The 27,268-nt window shown below is 39.9% G+C and overlaps 1 protein-coding gene across 3 annotated transcripts; it reads left to right on the top strand.

The window, feature by feature from the left end:
- The first annotated feature begins 1,693 nt into the window (after positions 1–1,693).
- LOC144063830 (dihydropyrimidinase-related protein 2) lies at positions 1,694–23,960 on the top strand. 3 transcript variants are annotated; one of them, XM_077585721.1, is made up of 15 exons: positions 1,694–1,786; positions 2,129–2,422; positions 11,888–11,976; positions 13,098–13,282; positions 13,524–13,688; positions 14,017–14,078; positions 14,779–14,859; positions 15,027–15,095; positions 16,072–16,192; positions 16,876–17,032; positions 17,109–17,250; positions 18,574–18,744; positions 21,051–21,230; positions 21,294–21,462; positions 22,548–23,960. In XM_077585721.1, exons 2-15 carry the CDS (start codon positions 2,150–2,152, stop codon positions 22,637–22,639), a joined length of 1,956 nt encoding a protein of 651 aa, XP_077441847.1. In that variant the 5' UTR covers positions 1,694–1,786; positions 2,129–2,149; the 3' UTR covers positions 22,640–23,960. The 3 variants fall into 3 exon arrangements, with proteins under 3 accessions (XP_077441847.1, XP_077441846.1, XP_077441848.1); XM_077585720.1 differs by lacking the exon at positions 1,694–1,786 and having other exon boundaries at positions 1,845–2,422; XM_077585722.1 differs by lacking the exons at positions 1,694–1,786; positions 2,129–2,422 and adding an exon at positions 5,345–5,634.
- Positions 23,961–27,268: the final 3,308 nt, after the last annotated feature.

Below are 27,268 nucleotides of genomic sequence, written 5' to 3'. Positions count from 1 at the left end.
AGCTGTATAGTGTGTTTACAAACTTCCCTTTGTCCTTTAATGGTATTGCCATTAGCTGACTGTTTGATTAACATGTTTTGTATGTTTGGATTCCTACCCCACTTCCAAACAACAGCACGCTATTTTTTTCAGCGTGATGAACTGCAGTGTAAACATAAGTAAACAGGTCTCATTTAAAAAGAAATAGCTTTACACAAGGACCAATAGGATCTGCTGCTCTCGCTACTTGTTGTATGTCTGTTCATGGATGCCAGGACCATGCCCTTTCTTTCCGGAGAGCACACCCCCCCTCCAGCTCGTCCAACTGTTTATCAGGCATGCTGCCAATTTTCCTCACTAATTATCCAGCGCTCCCCTCTGTCTCGGCTCAGCCTCTCCTTTTGTGTTTCACACTGATTTGTGTGTATGTTAAGAGCATTGTCTTTACTTGGGTGAACCCACTATTATTTTCACGTTTCCAAACTCACGTCACACATTCTCAGCCTCTGTTGTTGGTCTGATTACCACACACACACACACACACAGAGTGGTGCCCTCCGGAGAGGAAGCATAGTGGCAACTAAACTATTCAGCACCAAACATGTTGTTATGGAAACTGTGTTGACGTGCTGAAATGTATTCCACAGTCACTTCTGCAGTCTGTTTAAGTGTGAGTCAGAATTTGTTAGGCTGAAGCTGTTGCCAAAGTTACTGGGGACCAAGGGAGGAGCTTTTTGGAGCCCAAAATGTGAATTACTTGCTTTTAGAAAAGTAACCTGAGCACCAATGGACACAGTAAAAGTATCAATTGTATTTTCACTTGTAGAAGCAGCACTTCACCCCCAAGAAACTGAATTACATTTGTCAATTGATCTGTATTTAAGTTATACTCAACAGAAACAGAGCTAAATTTGAAACAGAAATAAACTTAAAACAACACTGTAATGCAGTGGTAGTCAATCTCAGGCTTCCAGAGATCTGCTAGCCTTGGCTTGGGAGTCCCACCCCCCAAATAATAATAATATTTAAAAAAATGGCCATAATTAATTATATTGTAAAATACAAAATAATAATAATAAAAACATTAAAAGTTCTGATATGGTTGTGATGTATTACAGATATCTGACATCCCTGCAGAAATGGTCTTTCTTTTTTTCTTCTTCTTTTTTTTTAAAAATTAAAATACAGTAACATATGCTATTTTTTCCAGGGACAAAAGAAGTATTTTTTGACAATATAATCCTTTTTTTTCTCCTTAGTGTCTTTTTTTTCCAGGAATAAGCTAAGTGGTATATTATAATGAGTGGTAACTTTCTTCCCTTCGTAATTCGACTTTAAAATAATAATATTATGACTATAATTGCAAAGTTGCACCTTTTACCCCCACAAAATTAATCTTTTTTTTTTAATCTAAAAAACATAATAATTTTGTTATTGTAATATTCTGCCCCCCAACACCCTACTCCCCCCCCCCCCCCCCCTTTTCTAGGTTAACAGTTATGTTATGGTAGATAGATAGATAGATAGATAGATAGATAGATAGATAGATAGATAGATAGATAGAGTGCTGAAAAAAACAGCGTGCTTCTTTTGTTGGATGTGTGACTTGACTTCAGGGAACTCTCCAAGGTTTGATATTATACCGGAAACGCCCTTCATACACGTATCCGTCCACATGTGACAATTAGAGCATTCATTTGTGACACGTGCCTCGCTTTTTCGGCTTGAATTTCTCCAAGGAAGAAGGAACTATTGTGCTCTTGGTACGCCACCTGCTTCTTGGCATCTTTAGCAACATCGGCTACAGGTAATCCTTTTTTCGCTTTTATTTTGACAGGCTTGGCTCCCGGTGTGTCCCTCACGTAGGCGGACTTGTCACATTGTGGTCGCATGCTATACTGAAGAAGCTTAGGAAATTATTCTTAGAAATAAAAGTCCAACGGCGTTAACATTTTCTCGTTTTTCCTTCACTTTAAGGCATTTTCACAAGGGTGGGGTTGCTCTCATGCTCTATTGTCCTTTTCATTTGTCCGCTTTGGTCACGCTGCCACCACCTGCAACTGAAATCATCTCAAGGCGGTGGCCGCACAGGAGAGCAGTCTAGCTGAAAGATAAAGAAGGAGCTTTCCTCCCCCTTTCTCCTGTGCAGCTGCGACACCGTTTGCAAGGCATGTCGACCACCGGGGATGTGCCAGCAGGCGGCTTTTTTAAGAACATGGGTTCCGACAGCCCCGCCAGGCCGAGGCAGCAGTTTTGTGGCGTGTTCTGTCCGGTGGAAGGCTCCTTCGACAGTAAGACTTTGGACTTCGATGCGCTTTCTGCGTGCAGAGGCAAGCGAGACAGTCGAATCATTGACCGGCAGAGCGACATCTCCCAGCCCAAGAAGGTGGAGATCAGGGCGAGCACAGGGAAGGAGGCTCTGCAGAATCTGGATGATGGAAAGGTAATGTTTGTTTTTATTTTTTATTCCGCCCCAATAAAGTTTTCCCCCAATCCCGCTTTGTATAAATTATATTTAAAGAAAAAAAAACACACTTTCATCATAAGCACATTATATTAACCTATCATTTAATTGTTTAACATGGGTTCACTCACTGGCCACCAGACAACTTACCCTGACTCAATTTCCCAGAAAGCCTTGTGATGCAACCGAGTGGATGGAGGCATGCAGAGCTGCAAGAGGGAGTGGCTGCTTACATCATTGTTCAATTAGCCAGCATTACAGTGCATTATCTTATACAACTGCACACGCATTGCTTGCAACTCATGTTTCAGACTTACTAGCATGGGGATATGTGGCACATTAGCAGGAAAATATATCAATTTTTTTTTTTTTTTGCTGCTGCTGCTAATTCATTGGGTTGCACCAACCATGTCGATCCATCGTTTATGTTGTTTTTAAGCACTCAGGATGCCGTTGAAAGCTTTTAGTGGTGGTGTTGAGCTCGGGTTTCATGTTGCATATTGATTGGAAGCCTTAGCTACACACAAGATAGTTTTCACTTGCTCTCAACCATTGACATGATAATGATGATCAGTTCATCATCTGACAGTCAAAGGCTTGGTATAACTTAAGCTTCATAAATACATTTCCACATGCAGCTCATTAGAATCGATGAATCTCAATATTGAAACAAATATATTAAGTTTATCTTATTAGATTTTCTTCATTCTGAAGGGATTTATCTCTGGTGAGAGGCCTCGATTTAATTTGAGCTCATTTCCTTTCCAGTTCCAGAAATATTGTAATTGTACACAGTGGCCAAATGGGATGGGATCATACAAACATGTTTCCAAGAGTTAAAAGACACGCTGCTTTATCAGGGTAACAAGCAATTGCTCTTGGAAAGATTACAAGCATTTGCCCAGCGTTGTATACAGTTGTGTCTATGTTTAGTGAACTTGTCAGGTATTGTATCTCTTAGAGCAGGCTTCCCCAATCCTGGACCTCGAGGGCCGAAGTCCTGCAGGTTTCAGATGTTTCCGTCCTCTAGCACAACTGATTCTAGAGATCAGGATCGTTATCAGGCTTCTGCAAAGCTTACTGATGAGTTGATCAAATGAATCAGGTGTGTTGGAGGACGCAAACATCTAAAACCTGTAGGACTCCGGCCTTTGAGGACCAGGATTGGGGAAGCCATCTTTAGAGGTTGAAACTATTTGGGTTCACCTCCTCTCTATTTGTCGCATGTACTGGATGAGCTTTTAGTGAACCTGACATGCGTGTTTTTGGAATGCGAGGGGAAGCCAGAGTACTTGGAGACAACCATACGTAGTCTTGTAAATAGTGACCCTTCAAAATTCATAGTCTTTGTAAAATCTCATTCTGAGACTAGGCTGAGACTAAAAGCTATACAGTATAGACCAGGGGTGTCAAACTCATATTAGTTATATAATGGGGCCACATGAAGGAAAATATATTACCGTGTGAAATTTCAAATTTATATGCTTTGATTGAAGCCAGCTGACTAATTGGTCCGACATGACTCATTTTTTTTTTACTTTGCAAAATCGTCTCACGGGACAGATTAAACCCCTTTGCGGGCCTAATCCGGCCTGCGGGCCGTATGTTTGACACCGTTGGTATAGACCAAAGGTGTGAGCAGGTGTGAGATGGTAGTTTTCCAAGAGTCTTTTACAAATCTTCTGATGTACAGGTAGCATAAAGCTACATTCATATCTTGCTAGGAGTTTGAAAACGGCAAATTCCCCTCCAACTTCTTAAATAAGGCCATGGATAAGGAACATCTGGCTTCTCTTAATCTGTTGCCATCTTCATTTATGGATGTTCAATAACACTTTTTTTCAGACCAAATCTTGAGAACATACCGATACCAAGTACTGATACTGAAACTAGATTTTTTTAAAATGCATAACATTTCCTTAAAAAACAATGGCAGATAATTTTGAAGAAAGACCTATATATCCAATATAGCAGTTTTCCTCAAAATTACATTAAATTAATGGCAATTTTCTGTTCTTCTAATTTCTAGTTCCTGATTGTAAAACGACTACAGAAGCGTCGCAAGTACTAATACCTTGAAAAAAGGCCGGGTATTGCCCGATCCTGATACGTGGTATCGGTACTCGCCCATCCCTACTTCCTGGTTCACGTTCTTCCATATTGCCCACTTTTCCTGTTTTTACGCCTTATACCACGCAGGAGGCGGGACTCCCGGGTTTTCACCCATCAATTTTGTTTCCGTTTCCGGTTTGCGACGTGTGGGCCGTGTCCCAGTAATTGCGCTTCCGCCTTTGTGCCCCTTGGTTGCGTGTTCCCGCCGACGGGTGCGAGGCTGCGAGTGTGTAGTGTCTGTCTCAGTGTCCGAAGCATTTCAGATAGCCGAGACGCCCTCCCGCCGATGAGCAGGAGCGCGCGGTTGGGGGGTACAGGGGTTGGGGGTGCGAGTGTTGGAACGCGGCCAACAGTGGCCGGAAACACGGCAAAACCCGGAAGTCGGAAGTCCGTGGCATCCACCCCATAAGACCCCAAGATCTCAGCCAATCAAGATTTCAACCGTGGTTGACTTTACCTCTCTCTATTTCCCTTATTATTCATTGTGTCATCATCTGGGGAGGTTGCAAAGTGACAAGCTTGGTTTGTCAAAGTTGTCAAAAGTACATAAATAAATATAAGCTGTCGAGAGGAAAAGTAAAAATATGTAAAGGGAAAAGATAAATACTCAAAGTACAAATACCGGGAAAAGTACCGTAACAAAGTATTTGTACTACGTTACTTCTCAACATTGTCTAATCCTAGGCGAGCAATTGACGGCATTACAGTCCTGTCAATGGAGCAGGGCGAGGCTTTGCGCATGCGCACTGGCGTTCCTTTTCTTATGGGGACCAGGCTCGGCTCGGCTCGGCCCCTCCCCTCTTGTCTGGCTCGGAAAGGCTCGGTGCATCGGCGGAGACCGGGAGGCTGCCAAGGACTCCATCCTGACTTTCAGACAGTGTCACATATTTGTTGCCGTTTCCCACATTTTTTTGTGGTGGGGGAGCTTCCCGAAGAACAACCGTGATCCTGCTTTTTCTCTCCACTCATCCTCTTTTTCCCTCCCCTAATTCGGCTCGCGCTCGTAGCGGTCCCCTGGCGAAAGCAAGGCGGTGAAGATGTCGGGCTATCAAGGCAAGAAGAATATCCCTCGCATCACAGTGAGTTCCCGCGGAAATGGAGCGTGAAAGGCAGTGTGGTGGGCTGCGGTGTGGCCGTGTGGGCCTGCGGGTGTGGGTACAGGATGTCACCGGGAACGCCGCGGTCTCACCCTCCGCTCTGAAATCTCCAATCTGAGCCGCTTCCTCGCGTTTAGTAATGCGTTTTAAAGATAGCACGTTACAGCGGACGGTCGTTACTTGTACGTGTAAAGTGTCAACTTCCCGCACTAAATATTGCTCTAATGCAGGTTTAGGTGCACTGTGCTGTTCTCAGTCAGCTTTACGCCGGTGGTCTTTGTTATAAACGTATGCCTCCTGCTTGCAGGGTTTGATAGAATCGCTTTACATGCACCCTTTCTTGTTTTGATTTTCAAAAATGGAAACAACAAATTGAAAGTGTCACATTGGAGGACTATTTTTTTTTCTTCCCTGGAAACGTTTTGGAGCTTGCAAGGATGTAAATGAGTGAAAAGGGAGGGGGAAGGGAGGGGGGCAGTGGCTCCTATTTCCTTCCATGTTTCTTCTGTCCTCTCAGCTGAGTGAGAAAAGGATGCACAGGAGGAGCTAAGAGCTGCAGGGTCGTATTTTCCTGTCCCCTTGCAGATTGCGGGGCAAAATAAAAGAACTAAAACAGTTTTGATTGGCATAAACTAAATGTTTATTATACAGGTAAATGGCTCAAAATTGTGCATTTTATATGTAAATATAATTTATGTCGCTTTACATTGTGTATAGTGAGGCCCAGTGAGTGTTAACTTTGTCTACTTGCAACATAAAAAATTATCAGACGCAACAATTATGTTTCTAATTTACCTCAGCGCTGATTCAATTGATCCTTTAGACATACTATTGATTACTTCATCTGTAGAGTTGATGGTGCCATTATTGGTTGATTCAAGGCATTTGCAGCAGCCAGTTGGTGGTGTGGAGATCAGAGGATTAGTTGGTGTTGTAGTCCTTATAGTAATTAGGTCGAACATAAATGGATAGAGGGGCTATTCCTGAATTGTGCATGAAAGAAAAAGAGGTCAGAGGCATTTTTTTTCCTTTCAAATTTAAATGCATGGGACAAACATGATTTTTATCACTCAGGTGTGGAAGGTCAAAATGATTTTAATTCTCTTTTCTTTTTTTATTTGTAATATTTGTCAAAGGAAAATGTAAGGCACAGGACAAATGAAATTTGAAGCGTTTGTCTATTTCTTCTGAAGTGAGGTCATATAGGCTACACATGACATGCGCAGGCAGTCATCATCTGCCTGATACAAGACTCAGCAGCTGTGCAGTACTTAGACAGCATTTCTCATCAATTAAACATGACATAGGCAATTTCACCTCCTGGATGCATCAAGACTAATCACTGCCAGTGATTTCTCCTTCAAACAGGAAGATGACTGGAGAATTTGCAATTTAAGTGAATATTCTATTAGAAAGGCTGCAACTGACAATTGTTTTGTTTTTCTATTACTGTAGTTACAAAGGGCGACTTAGAAATTTGCACATTTTGTGAGGTGTTGATTAAGTTTTCCTTCTAGGGATGTAAGAATCTTGCTTGCTGAATGTTCTGTTTCAGGAGTTTGACTTATTTTGCCTTCCTGAGGCGTAATAATAAATCATATACTTGAGTTGATGTAAATCGAAGAATAATCAAAATCAGATCGGAAATGTTTTCTCTTCAATCATATTGTTGACTTTTTCCCTGCATGAGCAGTTTGACTTATTTTGCAGCCTAAGCAAATGAAAACCACACAAAGTGGCGACTAATCTATTTTTAAAGGAAACAAAGACGTTTAAATAAGAATGGCTGGATTAAATGCCCTTTAGCCACAATCTTTTAACAGATGAGCTAATATTAGACAGTGTACACCTGCAGCACTGCACTTGTCCCTTAGTGACTGCACTTAATTTCTAAGGATGTTCCCCGCCATTCATGTTGTTATCTCACAGCACACAGCGGCCTTGGGGCGCTGTCTGTTCGCACATTACACAGCATGCTGCTCTCCAAATGCAGCCACCCATCCACTGGTTACGTCTCCGCCCCTCCGGCATAATCACAAATTTCCCCCAAAGTCAAGCACCAGACAAAGTTGCAAAGGAATGGAACTTTTTTTCATCGCTTAGCGCTTGAACAAGGCGCACCATTGTGTTGCAAAGTCAGCAAAAAGGCCGCAGTGACTCTGGTTGCTCTTTGTCCTGAGCCGAGGGGGTCAACAAGGAGTATTGGTGGTTTTTGTGTGTGGTTTTAAGAAATGGAAGAGAAAGAGAGAGACATGATTTTTAAGGAAATGTAAAAGAAAATAATTGTAAAAAATAAAAGTGAAAATACAACATTACTTTTCGAAGCTTCAAGCTACAAATGTCATTTAAAATGTATTAACTCTTTGACTGCCAGACGTTTTCAGAAACGGGATGCCGTGGGTGCCAGCCGATTTAAGCATTTTTGACTGATCTTTCAAGGTCCACAGAAAATTATGTGTTTGGACTATGGAAACACACATACTACCAAATGAAAGATTGGACTCTCATCTTTCATCAGAAAAAAAAGTTTGTTTCTACCTTATTCCGTTTTTCAGTAATCAACAATAGAAAATGGTTAGTTTCACCTCTGTTTTGAAAAAAAAAACGTCTTTTAACGTCTTTGGCACTCCTCCATAGGATTTTACTAAACGTCATTTAACGTTTTTGGCAGTCAAAGAGTTAAACAACAACCACGGCTGCTTCGTTGATAATTTGTAGGGGGTGCTACTGAGACGCTTTTGAAAAATCTCACAACAAACTGATCAAATATTTGATTATTTTGCCAAGCCTAGTGTGTTTTTTTTGTGAGTTTTCATGCATGTAAAGACCCTCAAATTCAGTTTTCTTGGCAAACAGCGCGTTGCCACTGGCAACAGTTTCACGAGAAAAAAAAATCCCAAACTTCGTGTTTCAACATCATGAAAGCCTGAACATTCTTCTCGGCGAATATGAGGTAGATCTTGTTAACCCGCTTGTAAAAAAAAAAAACATCAAAGATTAAAACATGTATTTCCTATAGCCAATAGGTGGCGCTACAATGAAAAATAAGTTTGTAAATGTCTTCCCGCCTGGACTCAAGATGTGATCATCTAATCTTTCTCAACTGGTTTTATAATACTTCATTCACTCATTCAATTAACCATTGAGCCTCACAAAGAAATTGGTAGTGAATACTGTGGCACAACCAGTTATTATTGGCAATGGGGCAAAGCACTAAAACTAAATCTGGGCTTACTATTTTGTGGTTTACTAGTTTGCGTCAACAAATGATTTATTAACCACTGCATATACGCTTTACGTAGGTACTCTTTTTGTAAAATGATACAGAATATTTTACTATTGAAATAATGGTACCAGTGCTGGACTGGCACAAAAAAAAATTGGCCCTGGCATTTTGACTTAAACCCTCCTGAATAACACAACTTATGTTGGTTCAGTTTGCTGTCTATATTCCAAATTGAATAATGGACTAGTCCCTCTAAATTTTAGGCCAGTCTCTTGGGGTAAAATGGAGGACAATAATCATCAATCAAGCACTGCATTGGCCCCAAAAGACGCTGGCCCACCGGGCATCTGCCCTCTATGCCAGATGGCCAGTCCAGCCCTGTATGATACTAAGTGATGCGTAATCCCTATTTTGTCATTTTATTATGGACTATTCTTCTATTACTATGTAAATGAAATGTAGTGCGGATTTGTTTTTGCAGCCCATGTGCGGACAGACATTTACAGTGTGGTGGAATAAGTCAAAATAGCTGTATATTAAATCATAGTGTTGAATGTCATAACTGGCAGTGTTCTCCACCTGACTTCACTTGTGTTACTAGGATATTTTCCATTTGGATAAAAACAAAGCGTTGCTGGGCAATCACAAATGCTAGCAGTCGTTTGCGTAGCAACAATGATGCTTTTGGCCTGTATTTTGAATATTAAATGACTCGATTTTACTGGTATTACGTCAGTGGCCATCAGGGTTGCGTGTCATTCGGGGATGCCGTACTTTTCACTCTTCATATGCTGTAGAAGCCTTGTTCAGATAAAGAGCTTTTATTAAGGCTAAAGTTTAGTTCCACTTCAAAACAGCATTTTGCTATTGAGTTTGTTCCACATCCTGTCAGAGGGTCTTATGATACGAAGGTCGATGTCATGCTTGGCACAGACCCAGTACTATCATACACAAACACTCTGCAGCCTCTGTTGAGCTTGAAGTTGAAGTTTGGATTCTTGGCTGTAGTTTGACAGAATTCCCCCACTTAACTTTCAGCAGCTGTTGTTCCAAACATATACAATTTTTATGAGGATTTGTCATAATCATACACCTCTCCTTCACTAAGGAGCCTAAAAGCAAACCTGAAATTGGTTTTCATCTGTGTGAAAAGGCTAGCGGACCTGTGAAGCAAATTGTCGTTTGGCCATGTTGTTACTAAGGTCATGCGCTTGATGTCGAAGTAAGCTAACAGTTAGCAAAGAAGCTTCAAACCACTCGTATGCCAGATGACCAACATCTCCAAGACATGCTAAAGTCAATAATGATTCTGTTTTATAGTCTATTTGTCTTTTTCTTTTCCTTTACAGCCCATCAAGAGAGAAGATAAGAAAGAGTTTGCGTTGTAGTTCCTTGTACCTGCTCGAGCTTAATGCTCTACTGTGAGAGTAATTGACGCCCCAACAACAATGTTCATAATTGCCTATACTGTATAATTAATTAGACCACAAACTGTAAACACTTTAATAAGATTTTACACTCATAGACTCTCTTGTAACGTTCACTAACAAATCCTAGCTAAACTTATGTAGCTATCGCTAGCTTTAAAAATGGTTAACTTCCTACAGTGTCAGATCTGTTCTAGTGGGACAAACATTGTGAAAAAAAAATCTCAACCAATTAGAATTATCACCTTTGACAGAAAGCTAAAGCACAGCAGTTTTTCAAACATAACTACAACATTGTTTGTTTTAGTGTGGTGTTTTTAACACATTTAATTTGGAGAATTTTAACGTGGCCTTTGCATTCTCCGATTTTTCTGTTAATGGCTCTTGAAGGGAAAAAAATTGGACACCTCTGATCTAAAGGTTTAGCTTATAATTGTACACAAAAGCCTTGTGTTTTGCAACTTCCAAGCTGTATTATAGGAAAAGCAGTATACAGTTGTGTAGCAAGGCATTACTACTTGTCAAGCATTACTACTTGACAAGTCTGTGATTGGATTGGATTGCTTCACAGTTCTGCAGTGGATCGATGTAGGGCGGGGCTACAACCAGCTGTTGGGACCAGGACTGGCTGTATTGAGGCTAACAACACTGGTTTAAATAGAGCGTCCTTTGTTAGCGTAGGATGCTGTAGTCCTTGTGACCGGAGCAGCCACTCCCTTTTTGCACAGTGTGCCAGAACAGCAGGGTGACTTGAGGGAGGAGTGGGAGGAGCAGACCACCCCCCGCTCTTCCACCCCACTCTCTTGCATAGGGAGACATAGTTGCCCTGCAGTGGGCGTAGAATAATGATTGATTTAACTCTTGGGCCCGCAAAGGTTTGAATCCTTAAAAAGGACTGAGGGGCGTGTCAGGGGGGTGGGTTGCTGTCCTCTTTTCTAACCAGTGAATTCTTATCCTATTATTATTATTATTATTATTATTTGCTGTGACAGAGCCTGTTCAGCACACTGAACAAGAGCATTGTCTGTCTGCCTTAATGTAATTAAATCATCATTGGGGGAAATGTCTTTTACAGTACATCCATAATTGAATAGCAGAGCCAACACAATGGATAATTGCTTCAGCAGCTGCACTTAATATATTTCAATGGAATAATTTGTACCTATACAGCAATTCAACTTTCACCTTAATTTTTTGAAGGCTTTTCTAATTGCCTTGCCCAAAATGCATTCATGTGTTTCGCAGTGTTTTATTCGAGGAATGACGTCAGCTTATGTTTCTTTATCAGAACGCTGCCCGGTCAATTTCTTAGAGTATATAAATGTTTAGTTTGGAGTGTCACACCTCTGTTTTATTTGACGTTCTCCATAGACACACTACATCTCCTGGCAAGCCGAGCCAAAGCCAATACTTAGCTTCGTAACTTTACCTTGATAGTCTTTAAAATGCCAGACTGATGAGTGTATGTTCAGATCTGCAGCATCTGCTTCTTGTAGAATATCTAATTGAAGAAATTGTAACCCAAGAGCTAGGACTTTTATTTTTTATTACTAAAGAGAGTCATTCTGACCACATCTTTCAGAGTGACCGTCTCCTGATCAAAGGGGCGAAGATCGTCAACGATGACCAGTCCTTCTGCGCCGACATTTATATGGAGGATGGAGTTATCAAGTGAGCTGCATGTTTGTTTGTTGAGTCAATCTTTTGCACCATTTGAGTTAGACCACATGCACCGCAGTAAAATTTAAAGTATGTCAGAATGTTTTATTTATAAAAGGGGAATATTTGTAATTGTCAAAATAGTACAAAAAGGACAGTAAAAACAGTGTTTTTCCGCGAGTCATTAAATGGATTTTGCTCAGATTAAGGCCTCAAATGGCATTGTTGTCGAGGGGCTTTAAAAATGTAAATACTTGTTTATGCTTTATTTTACATAATGTATAAAAAGGAGAAAGATTTAACACTTTTATCTAAAAAAAAAAAAATCATTTAATTTTTTTAATAAATCAAGCAATGAAATGTACTTAAATCTTCTTTTTAAAAGGTAGATGAATTTTATTTCTTTTCTTTTCTTGTACTTTTTATGCCTTTAACCTGTCAAAAAAAAATCTGTTTTTTTTGTTATGGTTTAAGGGTTCTCAACTAATTCGATTCTAATCATAATAACTTGAACCCATCTCTCCATTTTCTTTTCTATCTTGTGTCATTATTAAGAGTAGATTAATTTTATTTCTTTTATTTTCTCGTACTTTTAATAACATTTGCTAAAATATAAGGATTGTGTCTTTAACCTGTTACCCCCCCCCCCCCCCAAAAAAAAAAAACATTTTTTTTTTTGTATGGTTTAAGGGTTCTCAACATTGCTATCTCAATATTCTAATCATAATAATTGGAACCCATTTGTCTGTTTTCTATTCTGCTTGTGTACATTCTTTTTGTGGCTGAGATTGTGGATAGCAATTAAAATTGCTAAAAACATTGTATTTTTTTACACTTGAAAATGCCATTGGACATGAATTTCGAGATTCTTTGAACATTAAAAAAATAATAATTAATGAGCTCTTTGTTTTCTTCCAACCAATCGGTTGATGAAAGAATGCAGGGGTCTAAATATATTTTTGTATATTATAGATAAAAAGATAATGAATATTTTTTAAATGTTAGGTTTAAACGGTTTTGATAATTTCCCTGGTTTAAAGAATTGAATTTGTTTTTCAATTAGCCCAAATAAAGAGTTAAAACACATGATTAATGTGAAATATATAACAATTGATTTAATGGCATTTCTTCAGGCAAATTGGTGAAAACCTCATCGTGCCCGGTGGGGTCAAAACCATCGACGCCCATGGGCGCATGTTGCTGCCAGGCGGGATCGATGTGCACACACGCTTCCAGATGCCCGATCGAGGCATGACGTCTGCTGATGATTTTTACCAGGGCACCAAAGCGGCATTGGCGGGAGGCACCACAATGATAAGTGAGTGATAAAATCTCCCAGCTTTACTTACTTACGTGCATGTGGCAATAGACACAAATACTGCAAATAGCCTTTGTTATCATCATCACGCCTTGTCTGCTTTACGTCATGATTCTCTCTGACACTTCAAGTTCAAACTGCAACATTCCGCTGCCAGGTTGTGATCTCAGTCTGAATGTAGCCAATAGTAACACAACACAGATGAAAGAGAACAAGCTGTTTTGTTTATGCGTGCATCCAGTCGACCACGTGCTACCCGAGCCAGGCGTCAGTCTCATCTCGGCCTTCGAGCAGTGGCGCGAATGGGCCGACAGCAAGTCGTGCTGCGACTACTCGCTGCATATGGACATCACTGAGTGGCACAGAGGCATGCAGGAAGAGATGGAGACCCTTGTGAAGGATCACGGTATGACTTTCATAAAATAATTGGCTTTAAACCACACTTTTTGTTTCCAAAAATCCGTATGTCTGATAAGAATAGACTACTAAAGCTCACTAGTGGCCCCTTGTGGCGGGTGTGTGCCACTCGTAAACCAGAATGGCGCAATGAACCAACACTTTTGCTGTTGATGTCATTATAAGTTTGTATACTTCTACACAATTTTAGCATGTCACCCATGTCCTATTATAAATTTAATATTTTTTTTGTGGATAATTGCTCTCCTACTCTGATGTGTGTGTTACATAATCATGTTTTGAAATTAAAATAGTACTGTCATTCCCCACCTTCTCAGGTATCAACTCCTTCCTGGTCTATCTGGCTTATAAGGATCTGTTCCAGCTAACTGACACTCAGGTGGGCCCATTTACTCTTTTTTTTTTTGTTCATATTTCTAAGTGTGTGTATACATCCTTAATTTTTTTTTTAGTAAAGTGGCAATGTAAATTGGGTAGATTGATTTCTATCTCATTATTTTGTAAAATGGATAGTGAGCAGTGTTTTTGGTGTACTTAAAGTAGCACTAAGGAACTTTTCAACTTTAATAAAATATTTTCATAACTTCTGATGAAACATCGACTTAAAACTGGTTGAATGGTACTTGGTCTGAGAGGGTCTGTATCATTTTTACTGGCACTAAGCAACTTTGAGGAGGATGGTAGGAACACTACCACACAAAAAACTACAATTGTGCTGACTGCTCACTTCCCCCTTTCCCCATTCGTTACAAAGACGCAGGTCGATTTGAATGTTGATTACTGCTTTTCGGGCACAAGCTGCAAAAAAACTGAAAAGTTTTGTCTGAGGAGACAAAAAAGAAACAGTAAAAAGGGAAGCTACAAGGATCAACATTGGCCCGGCTTTCACTCGCTGGCGTGAGCTAAAAAATGACGCGATGCGCTTGTCATCATGGGAAACGTGGTCTTCCTTAACGCTTTTGTCTATATGGCGCCGCCATAATCAACATAAAGTGACAGTTCCTTAGTGATGCTTTAATATAGTGGCCATTGAATGTAAATGCAATGTGACATGTAATAATTCCTGGTTGTTCCCGCAGGTATATGAAGTGTTTAGTGTGATCCGTGATCTTGGAGCCATCGCTCAGGTGCATGCTGAAAATGGAGACATTGTTGCAGAGGTATGACCTACAAAATCAATATAGACAAGTTCAACAATAAATAGCATGTTCTTCATCAGTAGTATCCCTTTTATCGCTATAATGACACAAAGTTGATGAATATTCATAAAGGGCATATTAGTCTGCACTCATAATCCTCAGCATTCTGTTGTATGTGCGTGTTACAGGAACAGCGCAGGGTCTTGGAGCAGGGCATCAACGGTCCTGAGGGACACGTGTTGAGCCGTCCTGAGGAGGTGAGACACATTTTTCAAATCTGTGTCAAATGCTGGATCAGTTATGTTGCATTTTTAGACATCCTGCAAAGGAGGATGGGGACCGTGTTGCGTTTCGTCCTTGAATGTGTCACTTGTTTGGAAAGCCCTTCAACATCCTCTACGCGCTCAATATCGTGTGTTTGAAGAGTTTGAAGCTGTGAGGATGAGCAGATGTATTACAGCACATCCTTTTTGGTGAAAGCAATGGAAACAAGAGCGATTAAGTGTGTCAGAGAGCTGGACTTTAAAAACATCTCCAAATCGCTCTTCTTGTTATCATAGTCCTCGCGCAGACACGCAACTTTGCTTGACATTGTACAAAGCGGTTCAGATGAGTAGTGCAAGATATTAACTCATTCGCTGCCATTGACGGCTAGAGACGTCAAAAATTCATTTGAACTATTTCTATTAGTTTAACATTTTTTCCCACTTTTGTTAGCAAGAGTATGAAAACCTAGAATTTTGTTTACATTTAGAACAGATATAAAATGTGTGATTAATTGGGAGTTAACTAGTAAAGTCATGCGATTAATTATGAGTACAAATTTTAATCGCCTGACGCCCCAAATTTTTTATAATGTTTTTTTTTTTAATTCATTGATTGCCATTGACGGCTATAAACGTCAAAAATTAATTTAAACTATTTCTACTAGTTTCAAATTGTTTCCACTTTTGTTAACAAGAGTATGAAAACCTAGAATTTTGTTATTGTACATTTAGAAAAGATATAAAATTTGTGATTAATTGTTAGTTAACTAATGAAGTCATGCAATTAATTACAATAAAAAAAATTAATCGCCTGTCACCCCTAATTTTTAATAATCTTTTATTTTTATTTTTTTTAATGAATTTATGGCAGTAAATTAGTTAAAAATGATACCACAGTCCTTAATATTTTCTGAATAACTTAATTTGCAAACCAAGTTACTATGGTATTATTATTTTACTTTTCCAGGTGGAGGCAGAGGCTGTAAATCGCTCTGTGACTGTGGCTAATCAGACCAACTGCCCTTTGTACATCACCAAGGTGATGAGCAAAAGTGCTGCTGATGTCATCGCTCAAGCCAGGAAGAAGGGTGAGATTCCAAAACGGCGCGCTACTGATTTGTTTACGTCTCAGTCGAGATAAATCAAAGGCTATCATTGCAAATATATACACAAGTTGTTGAGTTAACACAGGGTTGTTACAGTGAGTCTTCCTGCCATGGCTCATATATTATTTGATTTTTAACTCTTACTGCCAAAATTGACGTTAAGGACACGCCCACCGAGTACTACGTTTTTTTTTTCTCAGTGGGCAGCGAAACGTCTTGTGCAGCTCTGGTTTGTGAATGGGGTGGGGGGGGGGGGAACACTCACTAATTATGGCCAGCAGATGGCAGCATTGTAACTCTTTTCAATGGACTCCCTTGTATCAAATTACATGAAATCATGGCGGATCTTAGGAAATAGAACGTTTTTAAGGATGATTTGAATGATCAAAGCGTTTGTCACATTAAATCTAATTCACAGAGCATCACTAAACAAAAAATATTAGTCATATCAATGTTTTGCAGAAAATGTATCTTTTCACAAAAAAAGCTTGTTTTGCTTGGTGATTACTAAAGAACGGGATAAGGTAGAATCGTGCTTTTTTTTTTCTACTGAAAGAATGGAATCCAATCTTGTATGGGTTTGTCTTTTTGGATAACGTTTGGTAGTAAAAGAGTTAAGGCTAATGTATCATGAGTTTATATTGATACGAAAGTGTTTTGGGCAGGCACTGTTGTCTACGGAGAGCCGATCACTGCAAGCCTGGGAACAGACGGCTCACACTACTGGAGCAAGAACTGGGCCAAGGCAGCGGCTTACGTCACCTCCCCACCGCTGAGCACCGACCCGACCACACCAGACTATCTCAACTCCCTGCTCTCTTGGTAACGCCGCAATCAAAACATTCCAAGTGGAGATATCCGGACAAGTCTTTTCTATTTTCACTTCCTTTTCTCGCAGTGGTGACCTGCAGGTGACAGGAAGTGCACATTGTCCCTTTAACACTGCCCAACGCGCCGTGGGCAAAGATGACTTCAGCTTGATTCCCGAAGGTGTCAACGGGACAGAAGAGAGGATGTCGATTATCTGGGACAAGTGTGTGGTGCGTGTTCTCGCGTGTATTGCACATTAACTTCACTTCATTGGAACGATACAGGAATTTCTTTTTGTCCGACTGAATGACCGTAGTGGTTTAAATTTCCAAGGAAAATGTCATTATTGGGCCATTCTCTCAACAATTTGGCTTCATTTAGGCAATAATTGAGACTTTATAAATGATAAGATATTTATTGTGTTTTAAGTTATCTCTGTCAGCGTATATAAGTAGTGTAGCTTTTCCACTTCCCGTCTCGGCGCTAATGAGGTGAATGTGCTGTGTGTAACATCATAGATTTTTTTGAGTCTCTCGTCTCTTTGAAGTTAATTTTTTTCTGCCTTCTTGGCAAGCACCAGTGAGGGGATGTGGGCAGTTTTGCACGGAGGTGAAATGGAAATGAAAGAGACAGATACCTTAATTTGGATTGTCCAAATTAGCAAAAATAGCCCACGGGTCTGTTTTAAAAGTAGCTCACCAGTGGGTAATTAAAACAGAAGAAGAATGTTAAATGGTACACGTTTTTTTTGTATCAAAAATTCTATATTTTGATAAAATATATTGTGTTCAACCCAAATATTTAAAAAAAAAAAGGTAATTTTAGAGTTGTCATTTGAACACTGTGATACCACGATCATTTTGCTCACGGTTATCATACAGCCAGAATCTAATTTTTTTCTTTTTCTTTTTTGAGCGAGAGCTCAGTATTGGTCCTTCCGTAATCTTACCGATTCGACATATCATCATTCCCCTCTCTCTCTCTTTTTTTTTGTATGTGCGTGAGTATGTGCATGTGCGTGTGAGTGTATGCTCATTAAATTACCTAAAACCTATTAAAAATCCCATACCGTTCACCTAAACCGAATACTTCAAAATCCAGCTGGAGTCGTGAGGTTGTCAGGAGACCCGAGGAAGGATCAAATAAAAGAAAGAAAAGCGAAATCCTGAACCGACCAGACATCACCTTCTACCCACCGGGTTACCAACCAGAATCTTTCACCAACCCAGGAAACATCTACATTCCAACAAATTAGGGAGACCTCAAGAGACCAAAGGAAAGACTGAGGAAAGGAAGGAAGGATAGATGAAGCCAGAATCTAATGTCGGCCCATGCCTACTGCTTATGTTGCCGGTTTACATATTACAAGCTAACGGTATCAAATATAAGCCACTACGAATTTAAAAAAAAATGTATGCAAGGCAGAAGGCATTATTTTATAAAAGCTGATTTTTTGTGTAGTATAATTGAGCAGGTTGGAAATGACACTGGAATTTGTGCTCATCTATTCCCTGATTGTGATTATTCTCAAACTGAATTGGGATTCATTTTAGGTGACTGGCAAGATGGATGAAAACCAGTTTGTGGCGGTGACCAGCACCAATGCGGCCAAGATCTTCAACCTGTACCCCCGCAAGGGTCGTATTTCTGTGGGTTCCGATGCAGATCTTGTACTGTGGGACCCCGACGTTACTAAGATCATCTCTGCCAAGAGCCACAACTCGGTATGCTATTCCCTCACCGTTTGCAATCTCTCTCCTTTGTGTGTGTGTGAGAATTTGCGTATTTCCCGTGCATGTTGTGTTTTTGGCATGAAGTTACGTAAAGTCACATTCTGTCAGTTCCTTTTATACCTGCGCTCTGAATCGTAATAATAGATATTAATTATCAATATTGTTTTAAAGTTTTTCTCTCCAATATGGTAGGTCATCAAATTACATCTACATTGTAGATTACATAATATTTCTGTTAACAGTTCGACATTTACCGAGGTCTCTGCTCTATTGAGTTACTTTCAAGTATAGTGTCGTTGTCTTCCAACTCCCGCTAAGGCTGTCTGCTGTGTTATTTATTAGCGAGCAAGGAAAAACTGAGGTCAGTAGTGGAATAGTGACACTCCATTTACAATACAGAATATAAAACTCTCCCAAGATGCACTTAATCACAATTTAGTTCACGTGATTAATGAAGCCAGAAGAGTTAGTTAGCAGGCAGACTCTTTCATTCTGTCAGAAGAGGTTTTATGGTCGTCCCGCTTGAGCAGGGTGTGGACCTCCCGCGGCAGCAGGGGGCTGATGTCATCCTCAAAATCTGCCAAGGAACTGGAACGCATTGGTGTTGATTGTTTGCAGACAGATCTGTGTGCGTCTGCGCTGTTCTTGGATCCGTTTTATTTGGTTTCTTCTTATTCCGCCTGGTCGGAAAATGATGATGTTAGCGGTAGGGCTTGCTCATTCTATACAAGCTTATTGTACTGTATTAGTGATCTCATTTCCGCCGTTTATATTCATCCAAAATGAATGACCTCAGCCTTCAGTAGTTTTTCAGCACACACAACTCCATGTTGGACTATCCTTGATTGACCCCGTTTGTTCTTCTTCCCTGAGGCTTGTGTGCCTCATCCGTTGTTTTCAAACTTGTTGCTATGACAATTTTTACCAAGAACATTTTTGGGTCAATGTGGGTTCAATCGCCATAAGTACTTTTCATACCGTTCTAATTTTACTTGGTTGCCTGATACTCCAAATAGGAAGGACGTCAACAGCTTCCTGGGTAGGATTTTCATAAATCTGTGCGCGCAACACGGTCTACTGGGAGTTCACATCATCATCCCGAAGAAAGGAGCAAAAAAATATCATGTCGACAGGATGAATCCTGCTTTGAAGTTATTTTGGTGTACCGGTAATGTACCCGTATTTGTGTCAGCGTGGCTGTAATAAAGCATTCGAGAAACCCAGCCGGGAGCTGTTTGATCAAAATGTCTCGCTCCTTCACATCTAACACAACCTGGGAAATACACACAGGAAGTCAAGCATGTAATGTGTTTCTATTACAATGTCATGGTTAATATTGCTGCAAGGGGTTTAGTTTTGACATCCATTTAGCTGGTTCTTTTTAAGGAGCATTATTTGTGCTGTGTTTATTGGGGTTGTTGCTTCTTATCAGGAGTGGAGCTACATAATGGACAGGGGAGGGGGGGGGGGGCACCCGGGGCGCCCTTTGCCACTCTCTGGCCACCCCCCATATCTCAAATGAAAATTTTGGTATCAGTCCTTTTTCGGACATTTTCACATGAATGCATTATTCTTAACCTCTTGATACTATGACACAAGTTTTTTTTTTCATTTAACTGCATATTTAAAGTACAATTGTGAATATTAATTCATGAAACCCTGACTGTGGATGTAATTATAAAGTTGTATTATTATTATTTATGTATGTTGATTCTCTCTCTATCTATCTATCTATCTATCTATCTATCTATCTATCTATCTATCTATCTATCTATCTATCTATCTATCTATCTATCTCTATATATATATATATATATATATATATATATATATATAAAATATCCACACCAAAGGACTGCTAGTAGGAGGCTTCAATGAACCTAGCATGCCTGTTATATTAATACTTAAGTGTTTCCACTTTATATTCTGTGGACGATTCTTGATGCATGTCTACAATGATGCAGATTCGTTGCTTGGGATGGACGAGGTCCGATACCAGGTATTGGTATTGGGCCTTATTTCAAGTTATCGGTACTCGCGACTGCGTCAGATACGGATGATGCGTACGATCAGGAAAATCAGAAATTAGAATTTAGAAGAATAGAAAATTGCTATTAATTAAATTTTGGGGGAACAAAGGCTACATTGGGATTTTTAGATCTTTCTTGATAATTATCATACTAGTGGTATCGGTACTTGGTCTCAGTCTGAATTTTTTTATTAATTTTTTTATGTTGCAAGAGGAAGACTTGCCTTCATATATTTTTCTTTTGTTCTTTAATGGCTTCCTCCTACAGACTGTGGAGTATAACATCTTTGAAGGAGCAGAGGTGCGTGGAGGGCCTCTGGTGGTGATCAGCCAGGGCAAGATCGTCTTGGAGGAAGGAAACCTCCACACCACAGAAGGTTCTGGACGCTACGTGGCCCGCAAACCTTTCCCGGACTACGTCTACAAGAGGATAAAAGCTCGCAGCAGGGTACAACACAATTCGATTACATGTCAATTTTTTTTCTTCTGAACTATATTTCCCACAATGCAGCTGGCTGAGTTGAGGGGTGTACCCAGAGGACTGTACGACGGTCCGGTTTGCGAGGTGTCGATCACCCCTAAAGCCATGACTCCCTCCTCATCTGCCAAGACGTCACCTGCAAAGCAGCCCAGCCAGCAACCTGTCAGGAACCTGCATCAATCTGGCTTCAGCCTCTCTGGTTAGTAAAGTCTCATCCGATACGTCGTCTTTTAAGTTAGACTTGACTAAACTAAAGGCAAGGCTTTGTTTATGTAACGCATTTCATACACAATGTCATTTACAGTTACAAGGCAACATGAAATAGAATTTACGAAATTTAAAAAGCAGAAGAGTCTAATACATTAAAAAAAGCAAAATAGAGAAATAAAAAGGAGTTTACATATTTGATAAAATATTGTACTGCACACAAACATAAGTGTGGAAAAATTGATGATAGAAATCCTCTAAAAGACGCAAAGTTTCTAACTTGTATTCAAAAGCTTTTACACCTGGAGCTAATGTCAGTTCTGTTGACATCTTATTCCATTTACGTGCAGCATAACGGCTAAATGCCGATGCACCATGTTTGCTTTGAGAAAAAGAAATGTTCGGTCAATCTTAAAAAAACACGCACACACTTGTCTTAGAAATTTCTTCAAAGAAAGAAACCAATGGAGAATACTGAGTAGGGCCTGACCCGTATGGATTTGATAATCAAATGTTAATGCCAATATTTAATAACACTTACAGCAATGAAGTTATGAATTAGAGGCAGAAAATATGTCTGTTTTACAATATAGTACTTTGTCATTTGGTATTTGTTCAACTTTAAAGGAGAGAGAAAAATCTGGGAAAAAAATTGTTGTAATGTGGTATTGTGTTAAAAGAAAATCTCAAGGGCTTTCTTAGCACTAAGAGGGTATGCTACAGTTGGATGACGCTGACTGCTGGAGAGTTTGTAAAGTTATCCTCTGCTCGTTATTTCTGTAAATGTAGCTTTTTATGAAACTCATTAGGTTCCCCACCACCACCCCCTCCCCCTTCAATGATTCTGACTTCTCTGCCGTGTTAAAATCATCTGCACAAAAATAAGAATTATTTTTATTTTTTTTTACAATCTGCTTGACCATGTTGTGACTCAAAAAAATGACAAAAACGCGATTGTTGCGATTATGTCCATGTTATGATGTAAAAAGCTCCACAACCACTTTGCTAATCAAATGGATACATATTAAGCTTCAGCCTCCCTTTTAAAAGTACAATTGACTGTTTTTGGCCACACAGGTTCTCAGATTGACGACAACATTCCTCGCCGCAACACCCAGCGCATTGTGGCGCCCCCTGGTGGGAAGACTAACATCACCACCCTGGGTTAAAGCGTTCCATCCATTGCGCAGAGGGGCGGGTAAAGGATCAGAGGAGGGTTCCGCGCCGGAACTTCTCACGACGATCCATTTGGCATTCGGCCATCCGTGAGCTGTAACTCTGCCACCTCATGCTTTTTTCTCCCACATTCTCACTCCCCTTTCACCCCTTCAAACCAGAACCTTGAGGACACAGTCACACTCTTTTGTGCACTTTTTATTTTGTTTTATACTGTTTTTTCTCCCTTTCACCCACCATTGGGTGGGCTGATTTAACATCGTCAAGCAGATTTGGTACGTTAGTGCAAAAGGTCAAATGTACTGTATTGAGAGCAGCATGTGTGCTTTTATCACCACCCAACATTTAATCGATAATTCACCCACAGGGCTGTCTTAAGTTATAAAATTTTTTTTTTTTAAATAGTACAACCCATCACACTCTTATGATTTCTAGCTTTGCTGACGTAACATACGAGTCTAAACTTTGTCAGCTGAAGATTCCTGTTGTAAATGTAGCTTTACGCCTCATCTCGCCACATATCTTGCCATTAGCAAGTGGGATGAAGGCTAATTAAGGGAAAGATGAATGAATGCCTTATTGTCGCGCCACATCATCTAATTCGCACAGCAGCTGTCCAATTTGCAAACTTTGGAAGCCGTCCATCACCAAGCCGTGCATCTTCACTCAGAATGTTCCTGTTCTTACTCGTTATGTGCCTGAATCCGTAGAAGGTGTATACATAATTGTTTTGCTCTTCTTTAAGTGAAGGATGTAAGATAATAAAAAAAAATAAAAAAAGATGTAAAATAGCAAGGATAAACCGATTCAAAGGTGCCAGATTTTGCGCTTTCATTTGGGTCTCGAGCTCCTGTAAAGTCAAAGAGTTCACGGTCTTGATTTTTTATTTTTTTTTACTTTGTTGTTAATCTGCTCTTTGGTGTCAATTTGTAACTAGTTGCTGAAAGGCTGAGCATGTTGTTTTGCGCTTGAAAGTGGCGGCGAGCTGATGTTCTGTACTGTGTGTGTCGCGTGCGGTGTCCACGTTGGAGGGATGGACCCTGGCAGCGCTCCAATAGTCCTCTTTACCTCTTAATAGTTTTTGGGTGCATTTATCTTTTTTTTTTTTCATTATGTCGAATCATGGATGAGGCTTGTTATCTGGCCGCCGGTCCTCCCCCTTGTCATTGCTATTGAAACCACTCAACATTACTGAAACTAAATCACCATTGTCCAAATTACGGACTGCTGGGCCAGATTGTGTACGATGCTCCTGAACCACTATGATCGACTACCACCACTACTACTACTACTAATAAATTGGTTTTACATTGAGCTGTCTAACCTTCTTAATCTTACCTAGCATTGCGTTTCGGCCTCATCTTGAGGCGCTTTTCTATTGGCTGCTGCTAGACGATGTCACTACTGCGCGACACATTTTTTTTATGTCCTTCTATTGAAATAAATACACTTAAAATCACATTCAAAATCAACCTAAAGGTTCATGTATTAAAATAATTACCAAAGACGAAAACTTAGGACATTTTCGTCATAATGAGTTAGTTTTGTAAAATCTTTATTTTATTTTATTTTTAGCATTTTCATTTTTATTTCTTAAACAAAAATGTTTTTACAATTTTAGTTATTTTCTTACTTTTCGTTAACAATTTTTTAAATATGTTTGGGTCGTTTGCAGCTGTTACCACGCCAACATATCTTTCCACTCTCATGATCCGCTGCTTGTGGTTTGTCTGAGTTCACCATTATCACCCATTGTGTACGTCCCATCCCTCCTTGCACATACACGCGTCAACCACACAACTTTTGTACTTTTCTCGAAAGCCGTGTCAGCCTGAGTTTGAATGCTATGCGATATGCTAATCAAGTAATATGTATGTTCGCAATGTGCTGCAGACTGAGAAGGGATGTTCTATACGCCGACAATACTCCTCTTTTACCCTTTTTGTGAAAGTGAAACTGTGTGATGGTGTTTATTCCGGTGGCTTTGGGATGCTTGCTCACTATAGGAAATAAAGTGTCAATTCAATGGCTGGTAATATAAAAAAAATGGAGGGGAAAAACAACAAGGACTTCAAAGAATAAAAAAAAAGAAAAGTAAAACATGATTCAATCTTGTTTCTTTAGTGTCATATTTTATGAAATGCAGAAATGACAAACATATAAAAGATTATTTAAAGGGAGAACTACACTTTTAGAATACCAGATGATTAAAAGGCAATAAAAATCAAATATATTTTTCTCTTGTAGCATTGTAATGGTCAAGGAAACACATTTGCTCCATTTAATTTAGCTTTCAGACATCTTGCCCATGGACGACCACTCCAGAGTGTATTCTTCCTCTCACCTTCAGCTCACAACAGTGCTAGCGGACAAGGAATGTGGACATAATTGTGTTATGCTAAGATATGATATGATAGTATGGTTTACAGTTGTCCTGGGGAAATACTTTCTACTTTAGGTCCACTACTGCATGACAGGATATTTATCAGGTAGGTGTCATGAAGATGTTATAATATATGAAAATGAAATAAAACGCATAATCTCACCAGCAAAATTTGAATCGCGAGATATTGAATTCTAATCATTGCTTCGCTTCTGATTTACTCGCCCTGAATGCAGAACAACCTATTTGCAATGCGATTTCTTAACACTAGATGGTAGTCTAGCCCTTATTTTGAAATTTAACAGGATGAGTTGACCGGGAGAGAAGAAGGATGGCCAAACAGTAAACAGACATAATGGCTTGGTCGATTTTTTTTCCTTTCTTTCTTTCTTCATTCAAAAAAGACTGGAAGTCGTCTCCTCAAACCAGGGTTCAAAATTTGGGATATAATTAATAATTGGTGTGTTTGATGCAGAAACAGCTCTGCACATGACAAAATCAATGTTATAACCACAGTGAAATGTGTCAATAGCAGCATGATGCTTGGGGCTGTTTTCCTTCAGGTTGAACATGGTCCTTTGTCAATATGGTGGGCATTATGAACAGCTCTGAATAGCAGTCTATTCTGCCATAAAAGCATCTGGCTTCTGATTTAGCTGAAGAGGAATTTAACATTTCACCATGACAACCAGGCATCCATCCAAATCAACAAAAGAATGGCTTCAACAGAGGAAAATACAAGTTTTGCAATGGATCAACCACAGCACTAACCTGAATCCAATGAACTATATGCCACGGAGGAGGCGTGACTTCCGACTTCTGTGTTTTAACCCATCAACTTTGTTTCCGTTTCCGGTTTGTGACGTGTGGCCGCGTCCCAGTACTTGCGCTTCCACCTTTCAGTTGCGCGTTCCCGTCGACGGGTGCGAGGTAGAGTCTGTCTCAGTGTCGAAGCATTGCAGATAGCCGAGACGCCCTCCCGCCGATGAACGGGAGCGCGCGGTCGGGGGGTCGCAGGGGTGTGGGTGCTAGTGTTGGAACGCGGCCAGCAGTGGCCGGAAATGACCGGCAAACTTTAACTTTTTTTGTTATTCACCCCTCGTTTTGTTTCTGTGATTATCATGCACTTTTTTTTTTTTTTTAAATATTCGAGGTTGAAAAACAATTACTCCGCCAAATACTGGGATGAAATGGCGACATAACGGCTGGTTAAGTCTGACACATTTTAATCAATGCCTATCATCACCGCTAGTGACACCACACCAACATATTTACGACGGTCTGAGTATGTCTGCTTCAACATTATTTTAAAAACTTCCTAAATAAATAGTGTCCATTAATGTTATTTGTGCCTTTTTAAAAATAATTACAAATCTACAAAATTGTGTCTTGCGCCTGAAAGAACACCAAACTTATTATTGTAGTAGTATTGTACCTTCTGCACTAGTTGTAGTTTTTTTCTTTTATCATACATTCGCTTCATGGTGATACTGTTGGTATACGTTATATCTATGTTGGCTTGTCTGACTCTCTGTTCATTCTTGAAAACCAGATCAATGTTTCATTCGCTGACTCAACTGGGTCCTGGTTCCCACTAGTTGATTCTACCGCTTCTGCTTTGTTCTCTTCATAAATGATTCACCTTGGTTTTTATTTCAAAAACTGTGTGTGCGTGCCTGCAATCCAACTCGTACTGTATATGCAGATGCTGCTGAGATGGATTTTAGGAGGAACGCCTGCTCTGACATTTTGACAGTAAATAAGGCATAGTAGGCATACCGAAAAACAGCCTTCTTATTCATTAAAGTGGCCTGTAGAGAGAAGCGAATGACTGGCAGGTTATCGTGAGAGATTGATTGAGAGTCTCCCTAATGTGTGTATCGGGAGCTTCATTTGTTGACACAGTGTTGACAGGCTTTGAGTCTGCGTGCGTGGTTGGGTGTGTTAGCTAACACATTTATCCTTAAGACACAATCTGCAACCCTGTTGATAATAAGTCCTTTGGCTGTTTCACTTTTCATATTCTAATGAGGTCAAACTGTATACAAATGGATCTAGTTCTAGAAGATAGTTTGATAACAACTGATATCTTATGGTGACACTTGCCAAAATGTTATATCATCTGATATAATATATACATTTGTTTCAATTTCGCTACTTTGAATATACAGTGGTGCCTCGAGATACAAGTTCAACTCATAACTCAAAACACAGCATGATGATTAGAAATGACCGTTCC

The sequence above is a fragment of the Vanacampus margaritifer genome, chromosome 14, assembly GCF_051991255.1.
Source record: "Vanacampus margaritifer isolate UIUO_Vmar chromosome 14, RoL_Vmar_1.0, whole genome shotgun sequence".
NCBI lineage: Eukaryota > Metazoa > Chordata > Actinopteri > Syngnathiformes > Syngnathidae > Vanacampus > Vanacampus margaritifer.
Note: the sequence above shows the minus strand (reverse complement) of the source record. Positions and strands in the feature narration are given on the sequence as shown.